The 25,507-nt window shown below is 49.8% G+C and overlaps 1 protein-coding gene across 5 annotated transcripts; it reads left to right on the top strand.

The window, feature by feature from the left end:
* The first annotated feature begins 352 nt into the window (after nucleotides 1-352).
* CNNM3 (cyclin and CBS domain divalent metal cation transport mediator 3) lies at nucleotides 353-25,501 on the top strand. Of its 5 annotated transcripts, none has more exons than XM_081484611.1 (9): nucleotides 353-639; nucleotides 781-1,734; nucleotides 17,005-17,148; nucleotides 18,008-18,157; nucleotides 18,412-18,581; nucleotides 18,776-18,872; nucleotides 19,218-19,351; nucleotides 19,712-19,850; nucleotides 23,222-25,501. In XM_081484611.1, the coding sequence occupies exons 1-9, from the start codon at nucleotides 378-380 to the stop codon at nucleotides 23,284-23,286; spliced, it is 2,115 nt and encodes a 704-aa protein (XP_081340737.1). In that variant the 5' UTR covers nucleotides 353-377; the 3' UTR covers nucleotides 23,287-25,501. The 5 variants fall into 5 exon arrangements, with proteins under 5 accessions (XP_081340737.1, XP_081340736.1, XP_081340738.1 ...); XM_081484610.1 differs by adding an exon at nucleotides 22,616-22,714 and having other exon boundaries at nucleotides 353-1,734; XM_081484612.1 differs by lacking the exon at nucleotides 17,005-17,148.
* The last annotated feature ends 6 nt before the right edge of the window (nucleotides 25,502-25,507 follow it).

Below are 25,507 nucleotides of genomic sequence, written 5' to 3'. Positions count from 1 at the left end.
TCTCTATCTGTAATTTCAGGAGCGCCACTCCTCTCGGCGGCCCGAGTCCCGAGCCAGGGGCTTCCCAGAGTACGGGCCTGGCCTCCCGGCGCTGGGGACGGCTGGAGGGAACCAGACGCCCGCGGAGAACGGGCCAGCTCGCCGCCCAGCGTCCTCCGGGTGCCGCGGCCCAGGCCCACAGGGCCAAGAGCCCCACGCCCCCAGCCCGCCCCGGGATCGCGCCGCCGCTTGTTTACTCCCCGGCGCAGCCTAGTCCGACCCTGGGGCCCGCCCCCGCCCGCCGCCTATTGGCTGAGGAGACTCCAGGGCTGGCGACGATTGGCCCGGCGGAGGCGGAGAGGTAGGCTGCGCGGGAGGCCGAGAGGGGGCAGCAGGCGATGGCGGCGGCTGCGGCGGCGGGTCGGCTAGGCTGGTTGCTCGCCGCGCTCTGCCTGGGCAACGCCGCCGGGGAGGCGGCGCCGGACCCGCGAGTGCTGGGCGTCTGTCTAGAGGAGGACAGAGCGGCGGGCGCGGGGCGGGCGCACGAAGGGGAGGTGCGGGCCGCGCCGGAGGCCACCTTCCGCTTGCGCCTCTTCGGCTCGGGCTTCTCCAACAGCTCCTGGTCCTGGGTGGCTCCTGAGGGGGCGGGTTGCCCCGAGGGCGGGCCGGCCGCGGCGCCCGACGGAGCGGCGGCCCCCACGGGCGAGTGGCGTGCGTTGCTGCGCCTGCGCGCCGAGGCCGCGCGCCCGCACTCTGTGCGGCTGGCGGTGCGCGGGGAGCCGGGCGGTTCGGCGGCCGAAGAGGCGGCAGCTCTCACGGGCGAGTGGCGCGCACTGCTGCGCCTGCGCGCCGAGGCCGCGCGCCCGCACTCGGCGCTGCTGGCCGTGCGTGTGGAGCCGGGCGGCTCGGCAGCCGAGGAGGAGGCGCCGCCCTGGGCTCTGGGCCTGGGGGCGGCGGGGCTGTTGGCGCTGGCGGCCCTGGCGCGGGGCCTCCAGCTGAGCGCGCTGGCGCTGGCGCCCGCTGAGGTGCAGGTGCTGCGTGAGAGCGGCTCGGAAGAGGAGCGTGCGGCTGCGCGGCGTCTGGAGCCCGCACGGCGCTGGGCGGGCTGCGCCCTGGGCGCGCTGCTGCTGCTGGCCAGCCTGGCGCAGGCGGCGCTGGCGGTTCTGCTGTACCGCGCGGCCGGCCAGCGCGCCGTGCCCGCCGTGCTAGGTAGTGCGGGGCTCGTGTTCCTGGTGGGCGAGGTGGTGCCGGCCGCCGTGAGCGGGCGCTGGACGTTAGCACTGGCGCCGCGCGCGCTGATCCTCAGCCGCCTGGCGGTGCTGCTCACCCTGCCCGTGGCGCTGCCGGTGGGCCAGCTGCTGGAGCTGGCGGCACGGCCAGGGAGGCTGCGCGAGCGCGTGCTGGAGCTGGCGCGCGGCAGCGGCGACCCCTACAGCGATCTCGGCAAGGGCGTGCTGCCCTGCCGGACAGTAGAGGACGTGCTCACGCCCCTCGAGGACTGCTTCATGCTGGATGCCAGCACCGTGCTGGACTTCGGCGTCCTGGCCAGCATTATGCAGAGCGGCCACACGCGAATCCCCGTGTACGAGGACGAGCGCTCCAACATCGTGGACATGCTCTACCTCAAGGACTTGGCTTTCGTGGACCCCGAAGACTGCACGCCGCTCAGCACCATCACCCGCTTCTACAATCACCCACTCCACTTCGTCTTTAACGACACCAGGCTGGACGCCGTCCTGGAGGAGTTCAAGCGAGGTAACTGTTGGGGAATCGCGGAGGGGACGCGAATGTCAGGGCTCTCCCTCCAGAGGAGTGGGGTTTAGGGAAGCCTTGGGGAAAGGTCCCAACCCACTGGACGACAGGGAGGTCTCTGAGAACCCTTTTAATGAAGATGATGGTTTTGTAGCTCCGAGTGATCTTGAAAAATATCATTTAAAGCTTTTGGTTCCGAAAATGACAGTACTATAGACAACAAAAATCTTTTCCGGGCAGCCCCCCAGTTTGGGGAGGTATGTGTACTTGACTCTAACTCTCCAGCTCTTTACCGGGTCATTTTTGTGGGTTTGGGCTTTGTGGCAGGTCCAGACTCTTGGATAGAAACTGAAAGAACATAGAAAGAGTATAGGGTCTAGATACCTGGACGCTGTTGTTTGCACACGTATAATACCTAATTAGCTGAACCTGTGATGTTTCCAGGGCGTCATTGTTAAGGTCAGTGATGGGCCGTTGCCTTCCTGGTTACAGAAAAGGGAATGATTGATCATTACTTCCTGCAGTGTGAAAGAAACTCCCACTTAGATTTCACCAGAAGCAACTTGATGGAGGCCAGTTAGTCTCCCCTTCCTTTAAAAAAAAACAAAAAACCCACAAAACCCAAGTAAGGGCTCAGGTTATCTTAACTCCACATTTTTGTGCTCTCCTTTCACCAGGTGGGTTCAGGTGAAAACTGAGACCCTCCTATTGTGAAGGTTCAGGTTCCCCTGCAGTCTCCCTCTCTGGTGATTGGGCTTGGGGTCCTCCCCAGAGCTTGGTCATGCTTCTCACACCTGAACTCCTGTGGGGACACTTCTGGACTCTGAATGATCCTGACCATAAAGACTGCATAATTGAGGCTGAGAAGTGAGCAAGGCCCCCTCATAATGACTTCCTGACAGCTGTGAATTCTCCAAGTCCCAGGATCCCATAGGAGGTTCCCTGTGAGCCCCTGGACTGTCAGGGCAGGCAGGCAAAGCTCTGCCCTAGTGACCATTAGCACTGCTGTATGCCAGCCACTAGTGGGCACCCTCATGCACCATCTCCTTTAATCCTTGCAAGAGGCTGGGGTTTTGAAGAATTAGGCAGTTACTGTTACTACTGTTTCTGGGGATTGGGTGGGACACTTTGATGGGCAGCTCTGGCTGCTTCACTGGAGAATCTCTGGGTGCTTCTTGTTGCCCCAGAATGTAGCCATGCAGCCCTGCTCTGGGGAGACGAGCCCGGGATCCGGGCAGGCAGATCCTCCCAGGAGCACGTGCGCCATCTCTGAGTAGTACGGTATTTTCTGAGGCAGTGGTGGTTCTCGTGGCTGTGTGGCCAGCTGGGCTGGCCCTGGAGTCAGTAGGGGAGGGTACCATCCTGCCCCTGCCATCTTTCAGCTTGAGGCCAGGCTTGACCACCAGGGCGGTGGCTGCAGGCAGAGCGTGGCACCCTGTTTAAGTGGTTTCCACAGATCACTGACTGGTGTGGAGACCAGAGTAGGGGGTCCCCATGGTTGGGGGGCCCAAGTGATGGTAGCCTGAACAAGGGTGCTCAGCAAGCGTAGAAGGGAAGACCCAAGAGGGCATTTGAAGGTGGGCTTAGCATTTTGTGGTTCGCTGAGGGGCTGTGAGGCGGGAGGAGGAGCTGAGGATGAATGTGGGTTTTGGCTTGGTGGTAGCCTTGCCTTTCCCTGAGGCCGAGCACACGCAGGGGAGAGAGGGCTTGAGGGTTGGGCCCGGGGCAGGCAGACGAGTTTGTTGTGAACACTGGAATTTGTGTGTGCAGTGGCCTGAGACGCGGGATGCTCGGGGCAGCCCATGTGCAGTGAAGCACAAGTGAAAGTCTCAAGCAGGAGGGAAGGATCTGGATGTCGGTGGGGCGGTGGTCCCAGGGAGTGGTCCTGGAAGCCGAAAGAGGAGCACTAGCAGGGCAGGGGTGGATGGGCAGTGAGGACGGGTGCTGAGGAGAGCCAGGGCTCTGGAATGTCCTGGAAGCTGAGGGAAGGAGAGTGATCAGGAGAGGAGGCTTGCGTCATGTGCTTTGGATCCAACAACCAGGATACCCCTGACCTTGCAAGAGCAATTGTGGCACGGTGTGGGGAAGCTGGGGTGGGGTGCCAGCAGTGAAGGAGGATGGCCCAAGAGGCCTTCTGGGAGCCATGGCTGCAGAGGGAAACTAGAGAGCAGTGGCTAGGAGAGGCCCGGCAGGGCGGAAAGCCTGCTCTGGTGTCGTTTTCCTGCCTTTTCTTTGTTAGCTTTTTAAAAATTTTTAATTAGAGGAAGATTGTTTTACAATGTTGTGTTGGTTTCTGCTGTACAGTAACTCCAACCAGCTATAATTTTACATATGTCCCCTTCCTCTGCTGTTTTTATTTATTTATTTAATTTGGCTGTGTGGCATGTGCGATCTTAGTTCCCTGACCAGGGATTGAACTGCAGCCCCTGCGGCCAGAAGCGCGAATCTTAGCTAACCATTGGACCACCAGGAAAGCCCTGCTCTTTGGTTCTAATATGGGGGAGTCCAGTGGGCTTAGGTATAAATGTTGGTAGGAAGTTGCTGGTAGGGAGGGACAGCCACAATGCAGACTGCTCCTGTTCTGGGGTGGTGGCCTTGGGGCAGCTCTAGAGAGTCCCCTCTAGAAGGTAGTGGTGGCGAGGTGCAGTGTGGAGGTTGAATGGAGGACTCTTTGGTCCCCTCTACCTCCTGACTCCTGTGGAGAGTGAGGGCCGTTCTCGGGGCAGGATAGCCTTATCTTTCCTGTGTCACCTGAACTCTCTCCACTTCTGTGCAATGCCGTCCTTTGGCAGCTAGCTGTATGTTTCCTCACTAAGTCCTCATTGACCCAGCCCTCTTCTTCATTCCTCTGCTCATGAACAGAGAGCATATTGTAGCCTCCATGGTGCATGAGGTTTTAGAAATCAGTCCCCTTTCTGTCTCTCTTCCAAGTGTATGAGGCAGGGCTCCCTCTGAATTCCCTCAGGCGGAAGGCCCTGGCATCTTGGCAGTTAGCATTTCAGGCCCCATTCCTTTCTCTCTTTCAGATTGTGGTTTGCTTTGGAACTTTAGAGTCTGAAAGAGGCCCCTTCCCCGGTGAGGCGCCCCTCAGTCAATGTGCAGACCCGAGGTGACAGCTGATTGTTTTGTGGACATGTTGCCAGGAGGAGTGCAGACTTCTGGAGGTGTAGTTCAGTTCAGTTCAGTCCCTCAGTCATGTCCGACTCTTTGTGACCCCATGGACTGCAGCACACCAGGCTTCCCTGTCCATCACCAACTCCCAGAGCTTACTCAAACTCATGCCCATTGAGTCGGTGATGCCATCCAACCATCTCATCCTCTGTTCTCTTTTCCTCCTGCCTTCAATCTTTCTCAGCATCGGGGTCTTTTCCAATGAGTCAGCTCTTCACATCAGGTGGCCCAAGTATTGGAGCTCCAGCATCAGTCCTTCCAATGAATATTCAGGACTGTTTTCCTTTAGGATTGATTGGTTTGATCTCTTTGCAATCCAAGGGACTCTCAGGAGTCTTCTCCAACACCACAGTTAAAAAGCATCAATTCTATGGTGTTCAACTTTCTTTTTTTTTTAATTTATTTATTTTAATTGGAGGCTAATTACTTTACAGTATTGTAGTGGTTTTTGCCATACATTGGTGTGAATCAGCCATGTGTGTACATATGTTCCCCATCCTGAACCCCCCTCCCACCTCCCTCCCCATCCCATCCCTCTGGGTCATCCCAGTGCACCAGCCCTGAGCACCCTGTCTCATGCTTTGAACCTGGATTTGTGGTCTGTTTCACATATGATAATATACATGTTTCAATGCTATTCTCTCAAATCATCCCACCCTCGCCTTATCCCACAGAGTCCAGAAGACTGTTGTATATATCTGTGTCTCTTTTGCTGTCTCGCATATAGGGTCATCGTTACCATCTTTCTAAATTCCATATATATGCGTTAGTATACTGTATTGGTGTTTTTCTTTCTGATTTACTTCACTCTGTATAATAGGCTTCAGTTTCATCCACCTCATTAGAACTGATTCAAATGTATTCTTTTTAATGGCTGAGTAATATTCCATTGTGTATATGTACCACAGCTTCCTTATCCATTCATCTGCTGATGGGCATCTAGGCTGCTTCCATGTCCTGGCTATTATAAACAGTGCTGCGATGAACATTGGGGTACACCTGTCTCTTTAATTCTGGTTTCCTCGGTGCATATGCCCAGTAGTGGGATTGCTGGGTCATATGGCAGTTCTATTTCCAGTTTTTTAAGGAATCTCCACACTGTTCTCCATAGTGGCTATACTAGTTTGCATTCCCACCAACAGTGTAAGAGGGTTCCCTTTTCTCCACACCCTCTCCAGCATTTATTGTTTGTAGACTTTTGGATAGCAGCCATTCTGACTGGTGTGAGATGGTACCTCATTGTGGTTTTGATTTGCATTTCTCTGATAATGAGTGATGTTGAGCATCTTTTCATGTGTTTGTTAGCCATCTGTATGTCTTCTTTGGAGCAATGTCTATTTAGTTCTTTGACCCATTGTTTGATTGGGTCGCTTATTTTTCTGGAATTGAGCTGCGGAGCTGCTTGTATATTTTTGAGATTAATTCTTTGTTAGTTGCTTCGTTTGCTATTATTTTCTCCCATTCTGAAGGCTGTCTTTTCAGCTTGCTTACAGTTTCCTTCATTGTGCAAAAGCTTTTAAGTTTAATTAGGTCCCATTTGTTTATTTTTGCTTTTATTTCCATTACTCTGGGAAGTGGGTCATAGAGGATCCTGCTGTGATTTGTGTCAGAGAGTGTTTTGCCTATGTTTTCCTCTAGGAGTTTTATAGTTTCTGATCTTATGTTTGGATCTTTAATTCATTTTGAGTTTATTTTTGTGTATGGTGTTAGAAAGTGTTCTAGTTTCATTCTTTTACAAGTGGTTGACCAGTTTTCCCAGCACCTCTTGTTAAAGAGATTCTTTTCTCCATTCCTGCCTCCTTTGTCAAAGATAAGGTGTCCATAGGTAAGTGGATTTGTCTCTGGGCTTTTTATTTTGTTCCATTGATCTATGTTTCTGTTCTTGTGCCAGTACCATACTGTCTTAATGACTGTGGCTTTGTAGTAGAGCCTGAAGTCAGGCAGGTTGATTCCTCCAGTTCCATTCTTCTTTCTCAAGATTGCTTTGGCTATTCGAGGTTTTTTATATTTCCATACAAATTGTGAAATTGTTTGTTCTAGTTCTGTGAAAAATACCGTTGGTAGCTTGATAGGGATTGCATTGAATCTATAGATTGCTTTGGGTAGTATACACATTTTCACTATATTGATTCTTCTGATCCATGAACATGGTATATTTCTCCATCTATTTGTGTCCTGTTTGATTTCTTTCATCAGTGTTTTATAGTTTTCTATATGTAGGTCTTTTGTTTGTTTAGGTAGATTTATTCCTAAGTATTTTATTCTTTTCGTTGCAATGGTGAATGGAATTGTTTCCTTAATTTCTCTTTCTGTTTTCTCATTGTTAGTGTATAGGAATGCAAGGGATTTCTGTGTGTTAATTTTATATCCTGCAACTTTACTATATTCATTGATAAGTTCTAGTAATTTTATGGTAGAGTCTTCAGGGTTTTCCATGTAGAGGATCATGTCATCTGCAAACAGTGAGTTTTACTTCTTTTTCTCCAATCTGGATTCCTTTTATTTCTTTTTCTTCTCTGATTGCTGTGGCTAAAACTTCCAAAACTATGTTAAATAGTAGTGATGAGAGTGGGCACCCTTGTCTTGTTCCTGACTTTAGGGGAAATGCTTTCAGTTTTTCACCATTGAGGATAATGTTTGCTGTGGGTTTGTCATATATGGCTTTTATTATGTGGAGGTATGTTCCTTCTATTCCTGCTTTCTGGAGGGTTTTTATCATAAATGGATGTTGAATTTTGTCGAAGGCTTTCTCTGCATCTACTGAGATAATCATATGGTTTTTATCTTTCAATTTGTTAAGGTGGTGTATTACATTTATTGATTTGTGGATATTAAAGAATCCTTGCATCCCTGGGATGAAGCCCACTTGGTCATGATGTATGATCTTTTTAATATGTTGTTGGATTCTGTTTGCTAGGATTTTGTTAAGGATTTTTGCATCTATGTTCATCAGTGATATTGGCCTGTAGTTTTCTTTTTTTGTGGCATCTTTGTCTGGTTTTGGTATTAGGGAGATGGTGGCCTCATAGAATGAGTTTGGAAGTTTACCTTCCTCTGCAATTTTCTGGAAGAGTTTGAGTAGGATAGGTGTTAGCTCTTCTCTAGATTTTTGGTAGAATTCAGCTGTGAAGCCGTCTGGTCCTGGGCTTTTGTTTGCTGGAAGATTTTCGATTTCCGTGCTTGTGATGGGTCTGTTAAGATTTTCTATTTCTTCCTGGTTGAGTTTTGGGAAATCGTACTTTTCTAAGCATTTATCCATTTCTTCCAAGTTGTCCATTTTATTTGCATATAGTTGCTGATAATAGTCTCTTATGATCCTTTGTATTTCTGTGTTGTCTGTTGTGATTTCTCCATTTTCATTTCTAATTTTGTTGATTTGATTCTTCTCTCTTTGTTTTTTAATGAGTCTGGCTAATGGTTTGTCTTTTTTGTTTATCTTCTCAAAGAACCAGCTTTAAGCTTTGTTGATTTTTGCTATGATCTCTTTTATTTCTTTTGCATTTATTTTTGCCCTAGTTTTTATGATTTCTTTCCTTCTACTAACCCTGGGGTTCTTCATTTCTTCCTTTTCTAGTTGCTTTAGGTGTAGAGTTAGGTTATTTATTTGACTTTTTTCTTGTATCTTGAGGTAAGCTTGTATTGCTATGAACCTTCCCCTTAGCACTGCTTTTACTGCGTCCCATAGGTTTTGGGTTGTTGTGTTTTCATTTTCATTTGTTTCTATGCATATTTTGATTTCTTTTTTGATTTCTTCTGTGATTTGTTGGTTATTCAGAAACGTGTTGTTTAGCCTCCATATGTTGGAATTTTTAATAGTTCTTTTCCTGTTCAATTCAATCACTCAGTTGTGTCTGACTCTTTGTGACCCCATGAACCATAGCGTGCCAGGCCTCCCAGCCTATTACCAATTCCCAGAGTCCACCCAAACCCATGTCCATTGAGTCGGTGATGCCATCCAACCATCTCATCCTCTGTCATTCCCTTTTTCTCCTGCCCTCAATCTTTCCCAGCATCAGGGTCTTTTCCAATGAGTTAGCGCTTTGCATCAGGTGGCCAAAGTATTGGAGTTTCAGCTTCAACATCAGTCCTTCCAATGAACACCCAGGATTGATCTCTGTTAGGATGGGCTGGCTGGATCTCCTTGGAGTCCAAGGGACTCTCAAGAGTCTTTTCCAATACCACAGTTCAAAAGCATGAATTCTTCAGCGCTCAGCTTTCTTTAGAGTCCAGCTCTCACATCCATACATGACCACTGGAAAAACCATAGCCTTGACTAGATGGACCTTTGTTGGCAAAGTAGTGTCTCTGCTTTTCAATATGCTGTCTAGGTTGGTAATAGCTTTTCTTCCAAGGAGCAAGCATCTTTTAATTTCATGGCTGCAGTCACCATCTGCAGTGATTTTGGAGCTCAAAAAAATAGTCTCTCACTGTTTCCATTGTTTTCTCATCTATTTGCCATGTGATGGGGCTAAATGCCATGATCCTAGTTTTTTGAATGTTGAGTTTCAAGCCAACTTTTTCACTCTCCTCTTTCACTTCATCAAGAGGCTCTTTAGTTCCTCTTCACTTTCTGCCATAAGGCTGGTGTCAGCTGCATATCTGAGATTATTGATATCTCTCCTGGCAGTCTTGATTCCAGCTTGTGCTTCATCCAGCCCGGCATTTTGTATGATGTACTATGCATAGAAATTAAATAAGCAGGGTGACATTATACAGCCTTGATGTACACCTTTCCTGATTTGGAACCAGTCCATTGTTCCATGTCCAGTTCTAACGTGCTTCTTTACCTTCATACAGATTTCTCAGGAGACAGGTAAGGTGGTCTGATAGCCCCTTCTCTTTTAAGAATTTTCCACAGTTTGTGGTGATCCACATAGTCAAAGGCTTTGGCGTAGTCAGTAAAGCAGAAGTATATGTTATTCTGGAACTCGCTTGCTTTTTTGATGATCCAGCGGATGTTGGCAATTTGATCTCTGGTTCCTCTGCCTTTTCTAAAAACAGCTTGAAAATCTGGAAGTTCACGGTTCACATATTGTTGAAGCCTGGCTTGCAGAATTTTGAGCCTTACTTTGCTAGTGTGTGAGATGTGTGCAGTTGTGTGGTAGGTTGAACATTCTTTGGCATTGCCTTTCTTTGGGATTGGAATGAAAACTGACCTTTTCCAGTCCTGTGGCCACTGCTGAGTTTTCCAAATTCGCTGACATATTGAGTGCAGCACTTTCACAGCATCATCTTTTAGGATTTGAAATAGCTCAACTGGAATTCCATCACCTCCACTAGCTTTGTTTGTAGTGATGCTTCGTAAGGCCCACTTGACTTCCCATTCCAGGATGTCTGGCTCTAGGTGAGTGATCACACCATCGTGGTTATCTGGGTCATGAAGATCTTTTTTGTACAGTTCTGTGTATTCTTGCCACCTCTTCTTAATATCTTCAACTTCTGTTAGTAAGTAACAGATGGTATAGTAAGTAGCACATATTTTCTGTAAAGCCATTAACCCCTGCCTTCTTTGTCAACCCCCAGTGACCTCAAGGACATTCAACCAAAGGAGGAATTAGAAGAGGGGAGCTTTTCGGAGTCCATTTTAAATTCGCTGAGTTCTGGTTCATTGTTTGGCAGAAACCAAAGGATTGTCCCAACTCTGAAAATAATTAGACCTGCTCAGGCATCTGTGAGGGACAATCACATGGTAGTTTTCTCATAGGATACATTCAGACAGTTTAAAAAAAAAATTGAAATGAGAAGACAGGCATTTCAACTCCAATTGGATTTGTAGGAATGTTCTAGAAATCAGGTCCTCTAGCATCCTTGTCATTGGTGCGCATTCTCAAGCCTGCTAACTAAAGTGAGAACGCTAGAGCTTTCCCCAGCTTTCTGGTTGGTGTTGGCAGGTGTGTGGGCCACCTTGGCCTTTGTGGGGAGAGCCCGAGGCCCCTGTCTTGTGGTGTGCGTCAGTGTTTGTAGTCAGCCAACCAGGGCCCCATATCTTCTGAGCATTTTACCCGGTCAGATGAGAAACTTTAGTCTCTCCAGCTGCTCTTTCTCTGTGTGACTCTTATCCCTTTCTCTTGGTTGCCTTCTGGACCCCTCAAACGTTCTGTCTTAAGATTAAGTCACACAGCCAGTGTTGGAGGGATCTTGTGAGGCTCTGCTTTCTTGTGTTCATTATTGAATCATCTCCCCACTGAAAACCTTGAGCTTCTTTTATAGAAGTTTAAAAGCATGGGAGGACTTTGTCATTTCTTCAGGTAAACTGCCAAAAGGACTGGCTTCCTGGAAGGAAGGGGATCCTGTCTGCTCCCAGGTGGCCATCTCGAACCTGAGCTTTGGTTCTCAAAATCCAAGAGATTGTTGACCAATATTCTGTGTTGAGCCTCAGCCTTCCTGATGTGGCCTGACAGATTTATATCCCGTCGTTGTCTCTCCAGGGCCTTCGTAGCAATGCTGCCTGCTCGCTGGTGTCAGCCGTTCCCTGCTCAAATATCATGGGCTGGGAAATGTCTAGAAGTTCCTCATTTGGGGTCTCTGTCTCAGCAGGAATGGGCGGGCAGTTCCCTAGGTATCCCTCACCCCTTCCTCATGGGAAGAGGGGAGGCAATTTAATGTGGGCCTTTCTACCTTTAATTTTTGTCCCAGGGTGGTGGAACCCCTGAAGGCTGCTTGCGTCTCTCCAGCTAGGCCCTGTGCTGAGGATGCTGCCTTGGCACCATGCGTGTAACCCAAAGAGAATGAGGCTCCTGAGATCTAGTCTCTTGTTCTCTTCAGTTAAAGTCACTTGAGCAGGGCGTTAGGAGAGTGGACCCAGAGCCAGCTGTCCAGGGTGCCAGATTTGGGAGGGTGGTCACTTACTCTCTTGGCCTCAGTTTTCTCTGTAAACCGTAAAATGCAAATAAAAAATATTATGTGCCTCATAGAGTTAGTTGCCAGAAGGTTTGGTAAGTTAATCAATGAATAAAGCACCTGGTGGCCGACACGCAGCAGGCCCCACCTTGGTTCCAGACCACCATGATAAAGTGAGGCATGCAAATTGTTTGGTTTCTCAGTGCATACAAAAGTTATGTGTATGTTGTAGTCTGTTAAGTGTGCAATTGGCATTAGGTCTGAAAAAAACAATGTATGTATCTTAGTTTAAAAACACTTTATGGCTAAAAGATGTTAACACCATTTGAGCCTTCAGTGAGTTATAATGATGGAGGAGGGTCTTTTATGGAGGAGGGTCTTGCTTCAATGTCAGTGGCTGCTGGCTGATAATTATGGGTGGTGGTTGCTAAAAGTTGGCATGGCCACAGCACTTGTTTGGTTTTTTTCAATTGGAGGGTAATTGCTTTACAATATTGTGTTGGTTTCTGCTATACATCAACACAAATCAGCCATAGGTATACATATTTCCCCTCCCTCCCACCTCCCACTCCATCTCATCCTCTAGGTTGAGCACCTGATTTGACCTCCCTGTGTCACACAGCAAATTTCCACTGGGTACCTATTTTACATATGGTAATTTATATGTTTCCTTGCTACTCTCTCAATTCATCCCACCCTCTCCTTCCCCCACTGTGTCCACAAGTCAGTTCCCTTTTGTCTGTGTCTCCATTGCGGCCCTGCAGAAGGTTCATTAGTACCATCTTTCTAAATTCCATATATATGCATTGATATATTTGTTTTTCTTATTTTGACTTCGCTGTGTATAACAGGCTCTAGGATCATCTACCTCATTAGGATCGACTCAAATGTGTTCTTTTTTTTATGGCTGAATAATGTTCCATTGTGGCCATTTCTTAAAATAAGACTACAGTGACGTTTGCCACATCCATGAACTCTTCCTTTCACCAGCAGTTTCTTTGTAGCAGGCAACAGAAATGTTTTGTAGTGTTTTACCCAAGGTAGAAATTCTTCCAAATTGGGAGTTTGTTGTCTCAAACTTGGCCAGCCCTTATCAGGTAAGTTGATAGAATGTTTTAAATCTCTTGTTGCCATTTCAACAGTCTTTGCAACACCTTTAACATGAATAGCATCCATCTCAGGACACTGCTTTCTTTCCTCATCCAAGAGAAGCAGCTCTTCATCTGTTAAAGTTTACCACAGGATGGCAGCAATTCAGTCACTCTTCAGGCTCCACTTCTAATTCTGGTTCTCTTGCTGGTCCCACATCTGCAGTTACTTCCTCTAGTGAAGTCTTGAACCCCTCAAAGTCATCAGTGAAGGTTGGAATCAGCTTCTTCCAAACTCCTGTTAGTGTTGATATTTTGACTTCTTTTCATGAATGTTCTTAATAGCTTCTTGAATGGTGAATGCTTTTCATAAGATTTTCAGTTGACTTGGCTCAGATCCATTAGAGGAATCTTATCTATGACAGCTATGGCCTTATGAAATGTAGTTGTTTAATAGTAAGACTTGAACTTACTCCTTGATCAGTGGGCTGCAGTATGATGATGTGTTAGTAGGCATGAAAATAACATTCACCTTGTTGGACATCTCCATCAGAGCTCTTCAGTGACCATATGCATTGTCAGTGAGCAGAACTACTTTGAAAAGAATCTTTTTGTCTGAGCAGCAGGTCTCAACAGTGGGCTTAAAATATTCAGTAAACCACGTTGTAAAAAGATGTGTTGTCATTCAGGCTGTATTATTCCATTTGTAGAGCACAGGCAGAGTAGATTTAGTGTAATTTGCATAGGCCCTAGGATTTTTCGAATGGTAAATAAGCACTGGTTTCAACGTGAAGTCAACCTGCTAACTGCATTAGCCCCTGACAAGAGGGTCAACCTATCCTTTGACACTTTGAAGCCAGGTCTTGGCCTCTCCTCTCTGACTGAAGTTCTGCATGGTATCTTCTTCCAATAGAAGGCTGTTGCATCTACACTGAACATCTGTTTTTTAGTGTAGCCACCTTTATTAATGACCTGCGCTAGCTCATTTGGGTAACTTGCTACAGCTTCTACATCAGCACTTGCTGCTTCACCTTACACTTTCTATGTTATGGAGTCAGCTCTCCTTAAACCTCATGAACTGATCTCTGCTAACTTCAAAATTTTCATCTATAGCTTCCTCACCTCTCCCAGCCTTGATAGAATTGACAACAGGTTGGGCCTTGCTTTGAATTAGGCTTTGGCTTAAGGGAACATTGTGGCTGGTTTGATCTTCTCTCCAGACCACTCAGGCTTTCTCCATATCAGCAATAAGACCATTTGGTTTTCTTATCATCCACATGTTCATTGAGTTGTTCAGTCAGTCACTCAGGCGTGTCTGAGTCTTTGTGACCCCATGGACTGCAACACGCCAGGCCTCCCTGTCCTTCACCGTCTCCCGGAGTTTGCCCAGACCCCTGTCCACTGAGCCAGTGATTCCATCCAACCGTCTCATCCTTGTCGTCCCCTTCTCCTCTTGCCCTCTGAGTAGTGTGTTTATTTATATGCTTGTTTGTTGTTTACTTTGAGGGAGTAGCGCTTTTAATTTCCTTCAAGAACTGATCCTTTGCTCTCATGACTTGGCTGTTTGGTGCATGAGGCCTAACTTCTGGCCTGTCTCAACTTTCCTCACTAAGCTTAATCATTTCTAGCTTTTGATTTAAAGTGAGAGACTTCCTTTAACTTCTTCCTTTAACTGAGACACTTAGAGGCCATTGTAGGGTTATTAATTGGCCTAAATTTCAGTATTACTGTGTCTCAGCGAACAGGGAGGCCCAAGGGGAGGGAAGGAGGCAGGATGACCAGTTAGTGGAACAGTCAGAACATAGGTTCCTAGTCTTATGTGGGTGCAGTTGGTGGTGCCCCCCCCCCACAAAAAAACAATTGCAGTAGAACATCACAGATCGCCATAACAGATATTATTATATCTTGTTATATATTATTATTACAGTGAAAAAGCTTGAAAATCAGCAAGAATTACCAAAATGTGACACAGACACTGAACAGATGCTGTTGGACAAATGGTGCCAGTAGACTTGCTCAGTGAAGCGAAGCCATAAACCTTCCGTTTGTAAAAAACACAGTGTCTGTGAAGCACATTGAAACCATGTAGGCCTGTACTGCATTTCGTCAGTTCTCAGATGCACCATTTTTTTGCATTTTAACATCTCTCTAGTCTCATGATTTATGATGTCTTGGATTTGATGAAATACAGTAAATGTGAACTTTTTATCCATTTACAGCCTCATTCCTTTTTTAAAAAAATTTAGTTGTTCATTGTCTTCTTTGTAAATATGTATAGTGGCTTGAAGTTTTTTTTTTTTAATTCTATGTTTTTAAAAATTATTTACTGATTTTTGGTTGCACTTGGTCTTTGTTGTGGTACTTGGGCTTCTCCTTGCGGTGGCTTCTCTTACTGTGGAGCACGGGCTCAAGGCCTGCAGGCTCAGTAGTTGCGCACAGGCTTATTTGCCCTGCAGCATGTGGGATATTCCTGGACCAGGGATTGAACCCTTGTGCCCTGCATTGGCAGGTGGATTTCTTTACCACTGTGCCATTAGGGAAGTCCCTTACTCCTTTCTTGACCATCTGGTTAGTGGTCTAATAATAATAGCTTTTGCTTGACTCTGGACAGTTTCATTCCATCCAGCTTTGGAGCAGAGGTCTTCCTATATCTGATTACAGGGGGCAGGGGAATGGGCTGGGGAGGAGCGTGGAGCATGGATGCTGAAAGAACGAGGCAGAGCATGCTGCTTCCAAAGAATGTGCTTCTGAACCCGGTCCCCTGGATTGTCACTGAACCCAGGGTATGTAAAGTAGGATTCACACACAGACATGAACTTCCCTTTCTGCTTTGCCAGAAGATTCTTGAAGCAAGCACCCCTTTGTGTGCAAGTCCAGGCCAGCTTCTACCCTATGCTTTTTTCACTAGTGTCAAAAGGCATGGTTGAGATGAGTTTGCTCTCAGTTCCATATCCTAGATCTGCACAGCCCAGTCCAGTAGTCACTACCCACATGTGGCTGCTAAGTTCTTGAAAGGTCACCAGTCTGAATTGAGGTTGAGGTGTGCAGTGAGTACCAAACACACAGAAGATTTCCAAGACCTAGTACCCCCCAAAGGCAAAATATCTATTCATATGTTTATGTTGATTGCATTTTGTGATATTTTGACTGTATGGAGGTCATCATAATATATTATTAATTTCATTTCTCTTTATTTTTTTTAACACAGCTACTCAAAAATTTTGGCTTGCATTCTATTTCTTTTGGACAGGCATAAAGGTTTATAGCTTCCCTGGTGTCTCAGTGGTAAAAAAAAAAATCCACCTGCCAATGTAGGAGTTGTGAGTTCAGTCTCTGGGTTGGAAAGATCCCCTGGAGAAGAAAATGGCACCCCACTCCAGTGTACTTGCCTGGAAAATCCCATGGACAGAGGAGCCTGGACAGAGGAGTCCATGGGTCATGAAGAATTGGACACAACTTAGTGACTAAACAACAACAATAACAAAGGTTTATAGAGGGAAAGCACTTACCTGAAGCAGAGTAAATTCTTGAGGTTTCCGCAACAGTCCCCAGCATTCTGAGGCTGAGCTTCTCTCAAGCTTACATTTTTTCTTCAAACGAGCAGCTGGCTGACCTGAGGAAGAAGAACAAGAGTCACACCCTCATGCTCTTCCTCTCACAGTTTGGACTCTAACTGCCCAGGTTACCGCTGTCTTCATCCCCTTGCATGACTTCTGTGAAAGTACAGGGCAGCATTCAGAACTGGGAATGCTTCCCTTGGAGACTTCTGACGTGGCCCCCTTGGCTCCTGCATCCAGATTGCCCCTGGGGAGCTGGCATCTCTGGTGTCAAGGCCCTGTGTCCTCAGTCCAGTTGCTCTTTACTGCGTGTTCTGGTCCAGATGCTTTCTTGTCTAAGCCATGTTTGTGGCGTGGAGTCATGCAGACCTGGGGGGACTCCAGCTCCGCCGCTGCCTGGGGGGCCTTGGGCAGGTGGACGTGGGGTCTAAGATTTAATCCTCATGGGCATGTGGAGAGTCTTAGGTAGTGAGAAGCTAGGAATAGTCTCTCCTGATGCGTGGCGCATCATAGGAACACAGAAATCAGCTTCCATCCTCGTGGTGGGCTTGTCAGTCAGGACGAGGGAAAACAAGAGGCCTCCAGCAAGCTGTAATGTGAGCGTCCTCTCCTTACAGGGAAGTCCCACCTTGCCATCGTGCAGAAGGTGAACAATGAGGGCGAAGGTGACCCCTTCTACGAGGTGCTGGGCCTGGTCACCCTGGAGGACGTCATCGAGGAGATCATTAAGTCCGAGATCCTGGATGAGTCTGAAGACTACCGTGAGTCCGAGCTCCTGTGTTTCCGGCTCAGCTGGTCTCGAGCTTACGGAGACGTGTATATCAGAGGCTGGAGGTCCCCATGTTGTTCGAATTGGGGCTGGATCTCGGGGCAGAGCTATCACGTTCCCAGGCCCGTGTCCTTAGCCCTGCGGGGGCTGGGATTGCCTCTCACAGGAGGTGGGGCTCACCTGTGGCTGGACCATCCCTTTGGTGGCTTTGCAGTCCCGACACTGGACTAGGCTCTGGCCTGAATGGGCGTTGCCCAGTCTTCCTCTTCCTTGGCCTCTTGTCCTGTTGTATATTGTAGAAGTTCTCAAAGAAACCCCTGCTTTACTGCTGAGAGGTTCTTCCCCAACCAGATGATCTTGGGGCCTTGTGATTGTGTCTTAGGAGGGCCTGCCTCTCAGGTGGCTGCAGTCTGCAGGGCAAATACAGCCCATGCTTGTTGGGGAGCTCACAGGGGCTCCAGAAAACTAGCTGCCCGCCCCTGTGAGTTTGCACGTGAATCTCTTTGCCTGTGTGTCTGTTCCCCAAACACAACATTGTGGTTCGGCTCCTCAGACAGCCATAGCACGGGGTCTGCAGATCAGCGGCTGTTTGGCACGAGTGATCCTCATACTCACGCTTCCTGGAATGCAGGCCACTGCCCCTCTGACACGGGTGCTGGATCATTGCCTGGTGGGGGTGGTGAGGCAGGTTCCGGCAAAGCAGCAGTGCCCGGGACAGGGCCTGGGGTCCTGACGCTGTTCCCCCAGGAGCCCCAAGGCCTTGGAGGAGGGAGCGGCAGCAAACCCCTCGGTCCGGTCATGTTGGTGGAGGGCTCCTGGCACCTCAGCAGGCCCTCTTCACCCCACCCCAGGAGACACAATAGTGAAGAAGAAGCCTGCGTCTCTGAACGCCCCTCTCAGGCAGAAAGAGGAGTTCTCCTTGTTCAAGGTGTCTGACGACGACTATAAAGTGAAAATCTCGCCTCAGCTGCTCTTGGCCACCCAGCGCTTCCTGTCCCGAGGTGAGAGCCGGCGTGGGCTTGTCCCTGCTCTCCGGCTCACCCCGCTGCCCCCTGCCATTCCTGGCGCTCTTCTCTTCTGCCCTGTCAGCTTCTCGGTTCACCTGAGGGTGGCTGTCCTCTGCCGGATGACAGAGACCCGCGTCCGGTGGGTGTTGGGGAGGCTGGGGGAGCGGAGACAGGCAGCGGTGTGCTGACACGGGCCGTGCTGGGCCCAGAGGACAGTGTCCCCATGCCTTTTTCCCACTGTGGGGCAGAGGTGGAAGTCTTCAGCCCGCTGCGGGTCTCTGAGAAGGTCCTCCTGCACTTGCTGAAGCATCCCAGCGTCAACCAGGAAGTACGGTTTGATGAGAGCAATCGCCTGGCCGCCCACCACTACTTGTACCAGCGCAGCCGGCCGGTGGACTACTTCATCCTCATCCTGCAGGTACTTGCCAGCCGGCCTGCAGCCCACCGCTTGCCCAGGATGTGGGGAGGGTGTAGGAAGAGGAACACCCAAGTGCATGCCCCCTGGATAGGTGGGGTCCATGCTCTCTCCTCCTGCTCTTTGCTGGCAGGAAAGGTGACCTGTCCACCTCTCTCCCTGTCCTCTTTTCCTCCCTCTCTCCCCGCACCTCCCAGGGCAGGGTGGAGGTGGAGATCGGTAAGGAGGGCTTGAAGTTTGAGAATGGGGCCTTCACCTACTATGGGGTTTCCGCCCTGACAGCGCCATCCTCAGGTAAGCTGGGCCCTCCTGGAGGTGGGGGTCGGCGGGTGGGCAGGCACTCCTCTTGGAGCTGGAGGTGGGGGTGGGTGGGCACTGCGGGGGCTCCCCCATGCCCTTCTTGCAGGGCAGTCTGCCTGGGGACCTGCTGGCCCTTATCATCTCCTGGCTGTGTGGAGGGAAGGGCAGGGTTTCTTCAGGCCTCATCTTTGTTGTTTTTCCCACCCCTGCCAAACCTGTCCCAGGAGGAGCATATTTGCCCTCCTGTCCAGAGTCCCTGGCTGCATTCCCTCGCTGGGGTGATCAGTAGGGTGGATCTCAGAGGCCAGGCAGGGGCATCACTAACTGTCCTTTCTGCAGTTCACCAGTCCCCAGTGTCCTCGCTCCAGTCCATCCGCTATGACCCCCCGCCTGAGCCCACTGACGGCACCCGCTTGTCTGCATATTGTCCCGACTACACCGTGAGGGCCCTCTCCGACCTACAGTTCATCAAGGTGACCATCTGGGTTGCTCCTTAGTGCTGGCTTTTAACCAGCTTTGTGTCCCCAAGGGCTAGAGTGGCTGGTCACACGTTAGAATGGATTAAATTTTGATTGAGTCTCAGAGCAAAGCCTTGTACTTGCTCTGAAGGACAGATCACCTGGCCCTTCTGCCTACTGGCGGCCTAGGCACCTGGTGCCCTTGGGGATCTTAACAGCCCTTAGCTAGTAGCCCCGGGTGCTTCCTTTCCCCTTGTTCTGCAAGGGGTGGCTCCACCCCTAGTTTGAGTGCTAGAGGGCAGGAGGGGGTGCTGTGGGCCCTCCTCTCACTTTGTCTGCCTGACCACACGCGTTGCAATGCTTCCTACACCCCAGGTCACTCGGTTGCAGTACCTCAATGCACTCCTGGCCACCCGTGCCCAGGCGCTGCCACAGTCCCTGGAGAACACAGACCTTCTGGCCATCCCTGGCAGCCAGACCAGGCTCCTCGGTGACAAGGCGGCCACAGCCCCAGGTAAGCCCGGGTCCCGCGTGTCGACCCCAGGGTGAGCGTGCCCTCTGCCCTCCCGGCTGCACACACACGGCCCTGCTCTCTGCCTTGCCCTGCCCTCTGTTCGTTCTTTCTCCTTTCATCTCCCCATGCTTTTCTGTCTCCCTTCTTGTGTTTTTAATAATTTGGACAACACTGAGCTACAGACCAGCTGGCATTTTGAGTAGAGCACATAAGTCAGCACATAAGTCAGCATTTCCTCTCAAGGGCCTGAAGGGTGGATTGGTTTATTTAGGGAATACAATTAACCCTTGAATAACATGGGTAAGGGGTGCCAGTTCCCTGTGCAGTAGAAAATCTGTGCATATCACATGGTCGGTCCTCTGTATCTGCAATTCCACATCCACAGATTCAATCAGCTATTACTATTGGAAAAAAAACCACATGTAAGTGGACTCACACAGTTCAAACCTGAGTTGTTTAAGGGTCAGCTGTAGTTGCTAAGTGGTAATAAGGGTGGATTCAGACACACTATTGATCATTTAGGGAAGATCCCCTGGAGGAGGGCCTGGCAACCCACTCCAGTATTCTTGCCTGGAGAATCCCCATGGACAGAGGAGTATGGTGGGGGCTACAGTCCATGGGGTCACAAAGAGCTGGACGCGACTGAATGACTAAGCACAGCACAGCACCTGGAAAATGAAGATTTAGGTCCAGTGGGCCTGACTCAGAGGGTGGGCGGCGGGTGGACTCCATCCCAGAACCAAGAGAGGCACCTGCTGAGGTGTTTGTTCAGGGTACCCCTCCCGTGGGACTCCCCTGGGAGCAGGAGAAAGCGGACTCTGCAGGGGGGGAGGGGAACCCCACCCTAACTGTGTAAGGAGGGAAAACAAAAAGGAGTCTGTGAACTAGGGTCTTTGAGTGGGAGTGGTAGGACAGGTCAGGACGCTCCTGGGTTGGGTCTGAGGGCCCGCAGGGTTTGGTGGGGCTTTGGAGAGGCCGAGGGGACTGCGGAGGTCTAACTTCCCTTGCTCCATCCCCCACTGCACCCTGCCCTGCAGTGGGGACACCGAGGTCTTCCTGAAGGCTGCCTGTGCCATGCCCTGTGTTGAGAGCCCGCCTTGTCCTGACTCAGCTAAGATAACTTCCCTGAAGCTCTGAGAAGTGGTAGTTGTTACGCCTGTTTTCCAGATGAGAGTTGGAGGCCAGGAGAGCTGGGCACTCTGGCTTACAACTTGGGCACACCTTTGGCCTGTGGGTCGTGGTGCCTCACAGGAAATGGGTCTGGTTACTGGAGCCACAGCTGAGAAGAAAACATTTCCGTAATGGACAGGTGCTTCCTGAGATGTGAGGGGCAGAGCCCACCCTGGGCCTTGCTGTGGCTCCACTCCGTGAGTCTGGTGCTGGTGAAGGACTCCCAGGGTTATGCTGGGTCCTGGAGCCGGGCACAGTCTCGGCCCTTTCTGAATGAACAGATCCTTCATTCCCTTCAGCCCACTCCCGTGTTTACCCACCATGACCTTCCTTTATTTTGTGAGGCACCCCTTGCACAGAAATTCACACCATCTCTTTAGACTCAGGTCTCGAAAAGCAGGGCGATTTTGTTTTTCAGAATGTGAGCCTTTTGGTTTTAGTTTTCTCATGTGTGAGCCTTTTCTGGCTCCATCTGCTACTCAGACTGCACGGGTTGTAGTTAACGTACAAATCTAAGAATCCTGGTTTTTCTGTTCGTCTTTTATCATATATCCAGAGTTTTTTTTAAATCCTTTTGTGGCTTCAGCCACTTGTTGGACAGTCCGCCGAGGGAATCGTTTATAGTGGCTTGTGGGTCATTTCCTCTTTGTAATGGATTACTAGCCCCTGTTCTATAGTCCGGAGAAGGCAATGGCACCCCACTCCAGTACTCTTGCCTGGAAAATCCCATGGATGGAGGAGCCTGGTAGGCTGCAGTCCATGGGGTAGCTAAGAGTCGGACACGACTGAGCGACTTCACTTTCACTTTTCACTTTCATGCGTTGGAGAAGGAAATGGCAACCCACTCCAGTATTCTTGCCTGGAGAATTCCAGAGACGGCGGAGCCTGGTGGGCTGCCCTCTATGGGGTCGCACAGAGTCGGACACAACTGAGGTGACTTAGCAGTTAGCAGTAGCAGTTCTATAGTCACAGCGTTAATTCTTCCCTAAATGCAGCCTGGTGTTGGCCCTGGGTGGCCCTCAGGGTCTTGCATTTCATCTCTTAACCTCCTGCTTTGCTGCCGAGGGAGCTCAGTGGACCTGTCCCCTGAAACAGCACAGGTCAGAACTGCCTTCTGAGTGACTCCGGCTCTAGGTTCCCCAGCAGAGAATTACTTTTACTGAAATGCTTGGAAAGCACCATAATTTGCAGCTGCATACAGCTGGGTCGGCAAATGGCCTGAGGGCCAAGTCTGCCCATTCTCATAGCATTTTATTGGAAACGCCCATCTCCTGATGGCTTGCATGCAGCTGCCTTTGAGCTATGACAGTGGAGTTGAGTTGTTGCCACCAAGACCCACAAAACCTAGAAATGCTCTTAGACCCCACTTTCTGAGCCCTGGTCTGTCTGAAATTCGGAGGCTCTCCATGTCCGTCACTCCCTGAGCAGGGTTACCAGGGAGAGTCCATGCTCAGTGCCGAACCTCCCAGGCCCCTCTGGCTTCGCAGTCTTGACTCAGCAGCACTGCCGAGTGGGTGGCCCTGTGGGTACAGCTCCATAGCTCGTATCCTCTCTCTCTCCCCTCCTCCCCACCTCTTCCTCTGCTCTCTCTCTAGCCTTCCCGATAGACCTTTCCCTCTTTGGCACATTTGGAAACTGCAGTTGATAATTGACTGTGGACTAGTGAGCATTTTTTGTTTAAGACAACACCCCAGGTAAATATCTCTCCTTTTACTTTACCTCCTCTTTGCTTCCCTTTCCCAGCCTGTTAGCTGCTGGGGGGCCCCTGCAGACCTCTCCCCCCAGAAGGGAGGCTCTCCTCCATGGGGGGTGAGTGGGCACTTCTTGTCCCTTGTTGCTGCTTCTCAGCTCATTTTTCTAGAAGGCAGGAGGCCTTGGCAGTGACCGCTTCCTTCTGGTGCCCGGTGTGCTGTCCAGGGCAGGTGTCTCCCGCCTGGCCTTGTGGCCTTCGCCTCCCGTGGGTAGCAGCCCTGCCTCCTCTGCCTCTCGGTGATGGCCTCCGTCCTCACAGTGGTTTTCTCTCGTGAGGCTGACCATTTTCCTAACTAAATCCTCCCAGCTCTGCCTCAGTGCCTCCCGAAGAGGCCTGAGGCTCCCCTGCCTCACCCGCCCGCTCCCTTCCTAAAGAGGATTTACACCTGGTTTCATAGGTCCTGCTCCCTTGATTGATGCTCTAACGCTAACCCTCCTCTCCTCTCTAGGATCCAACCACAGCAGACCCGGCCTCCCAGCAGAGGAGAGCCCTGGGCGGAACCCAGGAGTTTAGCCGCTTGCCAAGCAGCCCCAGGTCTGGGGAACAGACGAGCACGTGGGGCACTGGAGCGCGCCGGGAAGCAGCTTCCTGCCAGCCTATCCCGTCCGCTGCGGGCCACGTTTTAGATGGCCTAGTATACGCAGGTCCTGGCTGTCCTCCGAACCAGGCATCAGTGCCAGGAGCCTTCAGCAGGTTCTGCCCCCCCCCCCCCCCCAGAACATGGGGGTCAGTGGGGGCCAGCCCTCCAGGTCTGCTTCCGAATGGAATGAAAGGAACAGCATCATCTCCAGTCCCCAGGGCCAGCCTCCCTGTGACAGTGTATTTATACCTCTTCTGGCCAAGCCATGATGTGAGCACGGTAACTGCCTTCATGTGGCCGTGACCTGTACTCTCTCTGCTTTATTTGCCAACCTTCTGCTGCTGGCAGCACTTCTTGAGCAAACCAAGAGCACCATTGTGGGCTGGGGGTTCACAACCATGGCCTTGGCCACAACAACCTGTTGGCTTCCCTTATGACACCATGCTTCTGAGTACGCGCCTGGCCTGTCCCATGTGCCAAACCTGGAAGCAGCTGTATCCCTCCAGGCCCGCTACCTCCCATGGAGGTGGCTTTTCTTGCCCTGTCCCAAGCCTAGAGTGAGCACACTGGCCCCTGCAAGGTTCAGGAGTCCCTTCTTCCTGCCACTCTTCCACCTGCCTGGCTCAGTTGCCACTAACAGTATTGTCATTTTCCATGTGTTAAGAGGTCACAGGTGGGGGGAAGGGATTGCTGTGATGCACCTGATCCTTTGTCGTTGGATCCCAGAGTGGGTCACCGGAGGCCCCTGGGGTGCTGTGTGGCTGGAAAGCGCATGGAGAGCAGCAAGGGAGGCAGGGCTGGGTGTGGACCAGGTAGACCCCCATCACCTTTCTTTGGAAAAAAGGTGAAACCAAAAGTTTTTCTTAGAGCTCTGAAACATTTTAAGCTCTTGGCTTTCTTCCCATTCCAGCTCTCTGGGGCTTTAGAGAAGTGCGAACAGAAGGTGTTTGTGTCGTCTTCTGGTTACCTATATCCACCTTCCCTGGTGCTTTAGCTGTGCAGAAACTGGGGCATCATGGGGACCCCGGGGAGGGAGGCAGGAGGATTTCTGGAACTTTTCTCAGTGGCATTTGGGTCCTTATCCAGGACCAGTGGGAGTGAAGGCCAAAAAACAGTGGCATGCTCACTTAGAAACTCTTCTCAAGGAATTCTCTCCCAAGAGCAAACCCAGGTGGGAAATAGATACTTGAAAATTTTTTCTCTTTGCAGAAGAGTGGTTGTTAACCTTGGCTGCACGTTGGAATCACATGGCAAGTTAAAAATACTGCTCCCTGGGCCGCTCCCCCCAACCCACCCTCCCAGGGATTCTGATTTAATCAGTCCAGGCACCAAGATTTTATTCTGTAAAATTATTTTATATTCACAGATCACAGCTGCTTCCCTGAATGTTAACATCTTCTATAACCTTGGTGTACTTATCAAAATTAAAAAATTAACATTGGTATAAAACTATTAACTAAATTACAGACTTCACTTGGGTTTTTATCATATTTTCCATATTGTCCTTTTCTGTTGCAAGACCCAACCCAGGACACCAAGTTCCATTTAGAGCTATTGCCTTTTCCTATTTTCTCCTATAACTTTTTACTTTAAAATAATGACAGATTCATAGGAAGTTGCAAAGATAGAGGTCCCATGTATCCTTCCCCCAGTTTCCCTCCATGATTACACTGTCTTACATAGTTAGAGTACAGTATGAAAACCAGGAATCTGACTCTGGTGCAATGTGGGTATGTAGTTCTGTAGCATCTTATCACATGTAGATTTGTGTAACCACCACTTCAGTCTAGATACAGAACTGTTCCTCAGGAGGATCTCCCTCCAACAGATGCTCTTAAAGCCACACCCACCCCCTCTGGCCACTACCCCTAATCCCTGGCAACCACTAATCTGTACATCATCTCTGTAATCTTGTCATTTCAAGAATGTTGTATAAGTGGGATCCTATGGTATGTAAGTGTTGGGACTGGCTTTTTTCACTCGGCACATAGTTCTGGAGTCTCCTCCAGGCTGTTGCACATGTCAGTCAACTGTTGCTTCGTGATTGCTGTGTGGTATTCCACCAGACTCACTGTCCTGTCTAAGGACATCTGGGTGGTTTCCAGTTTTTGGCTATTCCAAATAAAGCTGCTATGAACATTCATCACAGGTTCT

This window comes from Giraffa tippelskirchi, chromosome 4, assembly GCF_054371585.1.
Source record: "Giraffa tippelskirchi isolate mGirTip1 chromosome 4, T2T-mGirTip1v1.2.pri, whole genome shotgun sequence".
Lineage (NCBI taxonomy): Eukaryota > Metazoa > Chordata > Mammalia > Artiodactyla > Giraffidae > Giraffa > Giraffa tippelskirchi.
The sequence above is the reverse complement of the archived record's forward strand: the minus strand, read 5'-3'. Positions and strand labels throughout refer to the sequence as shown.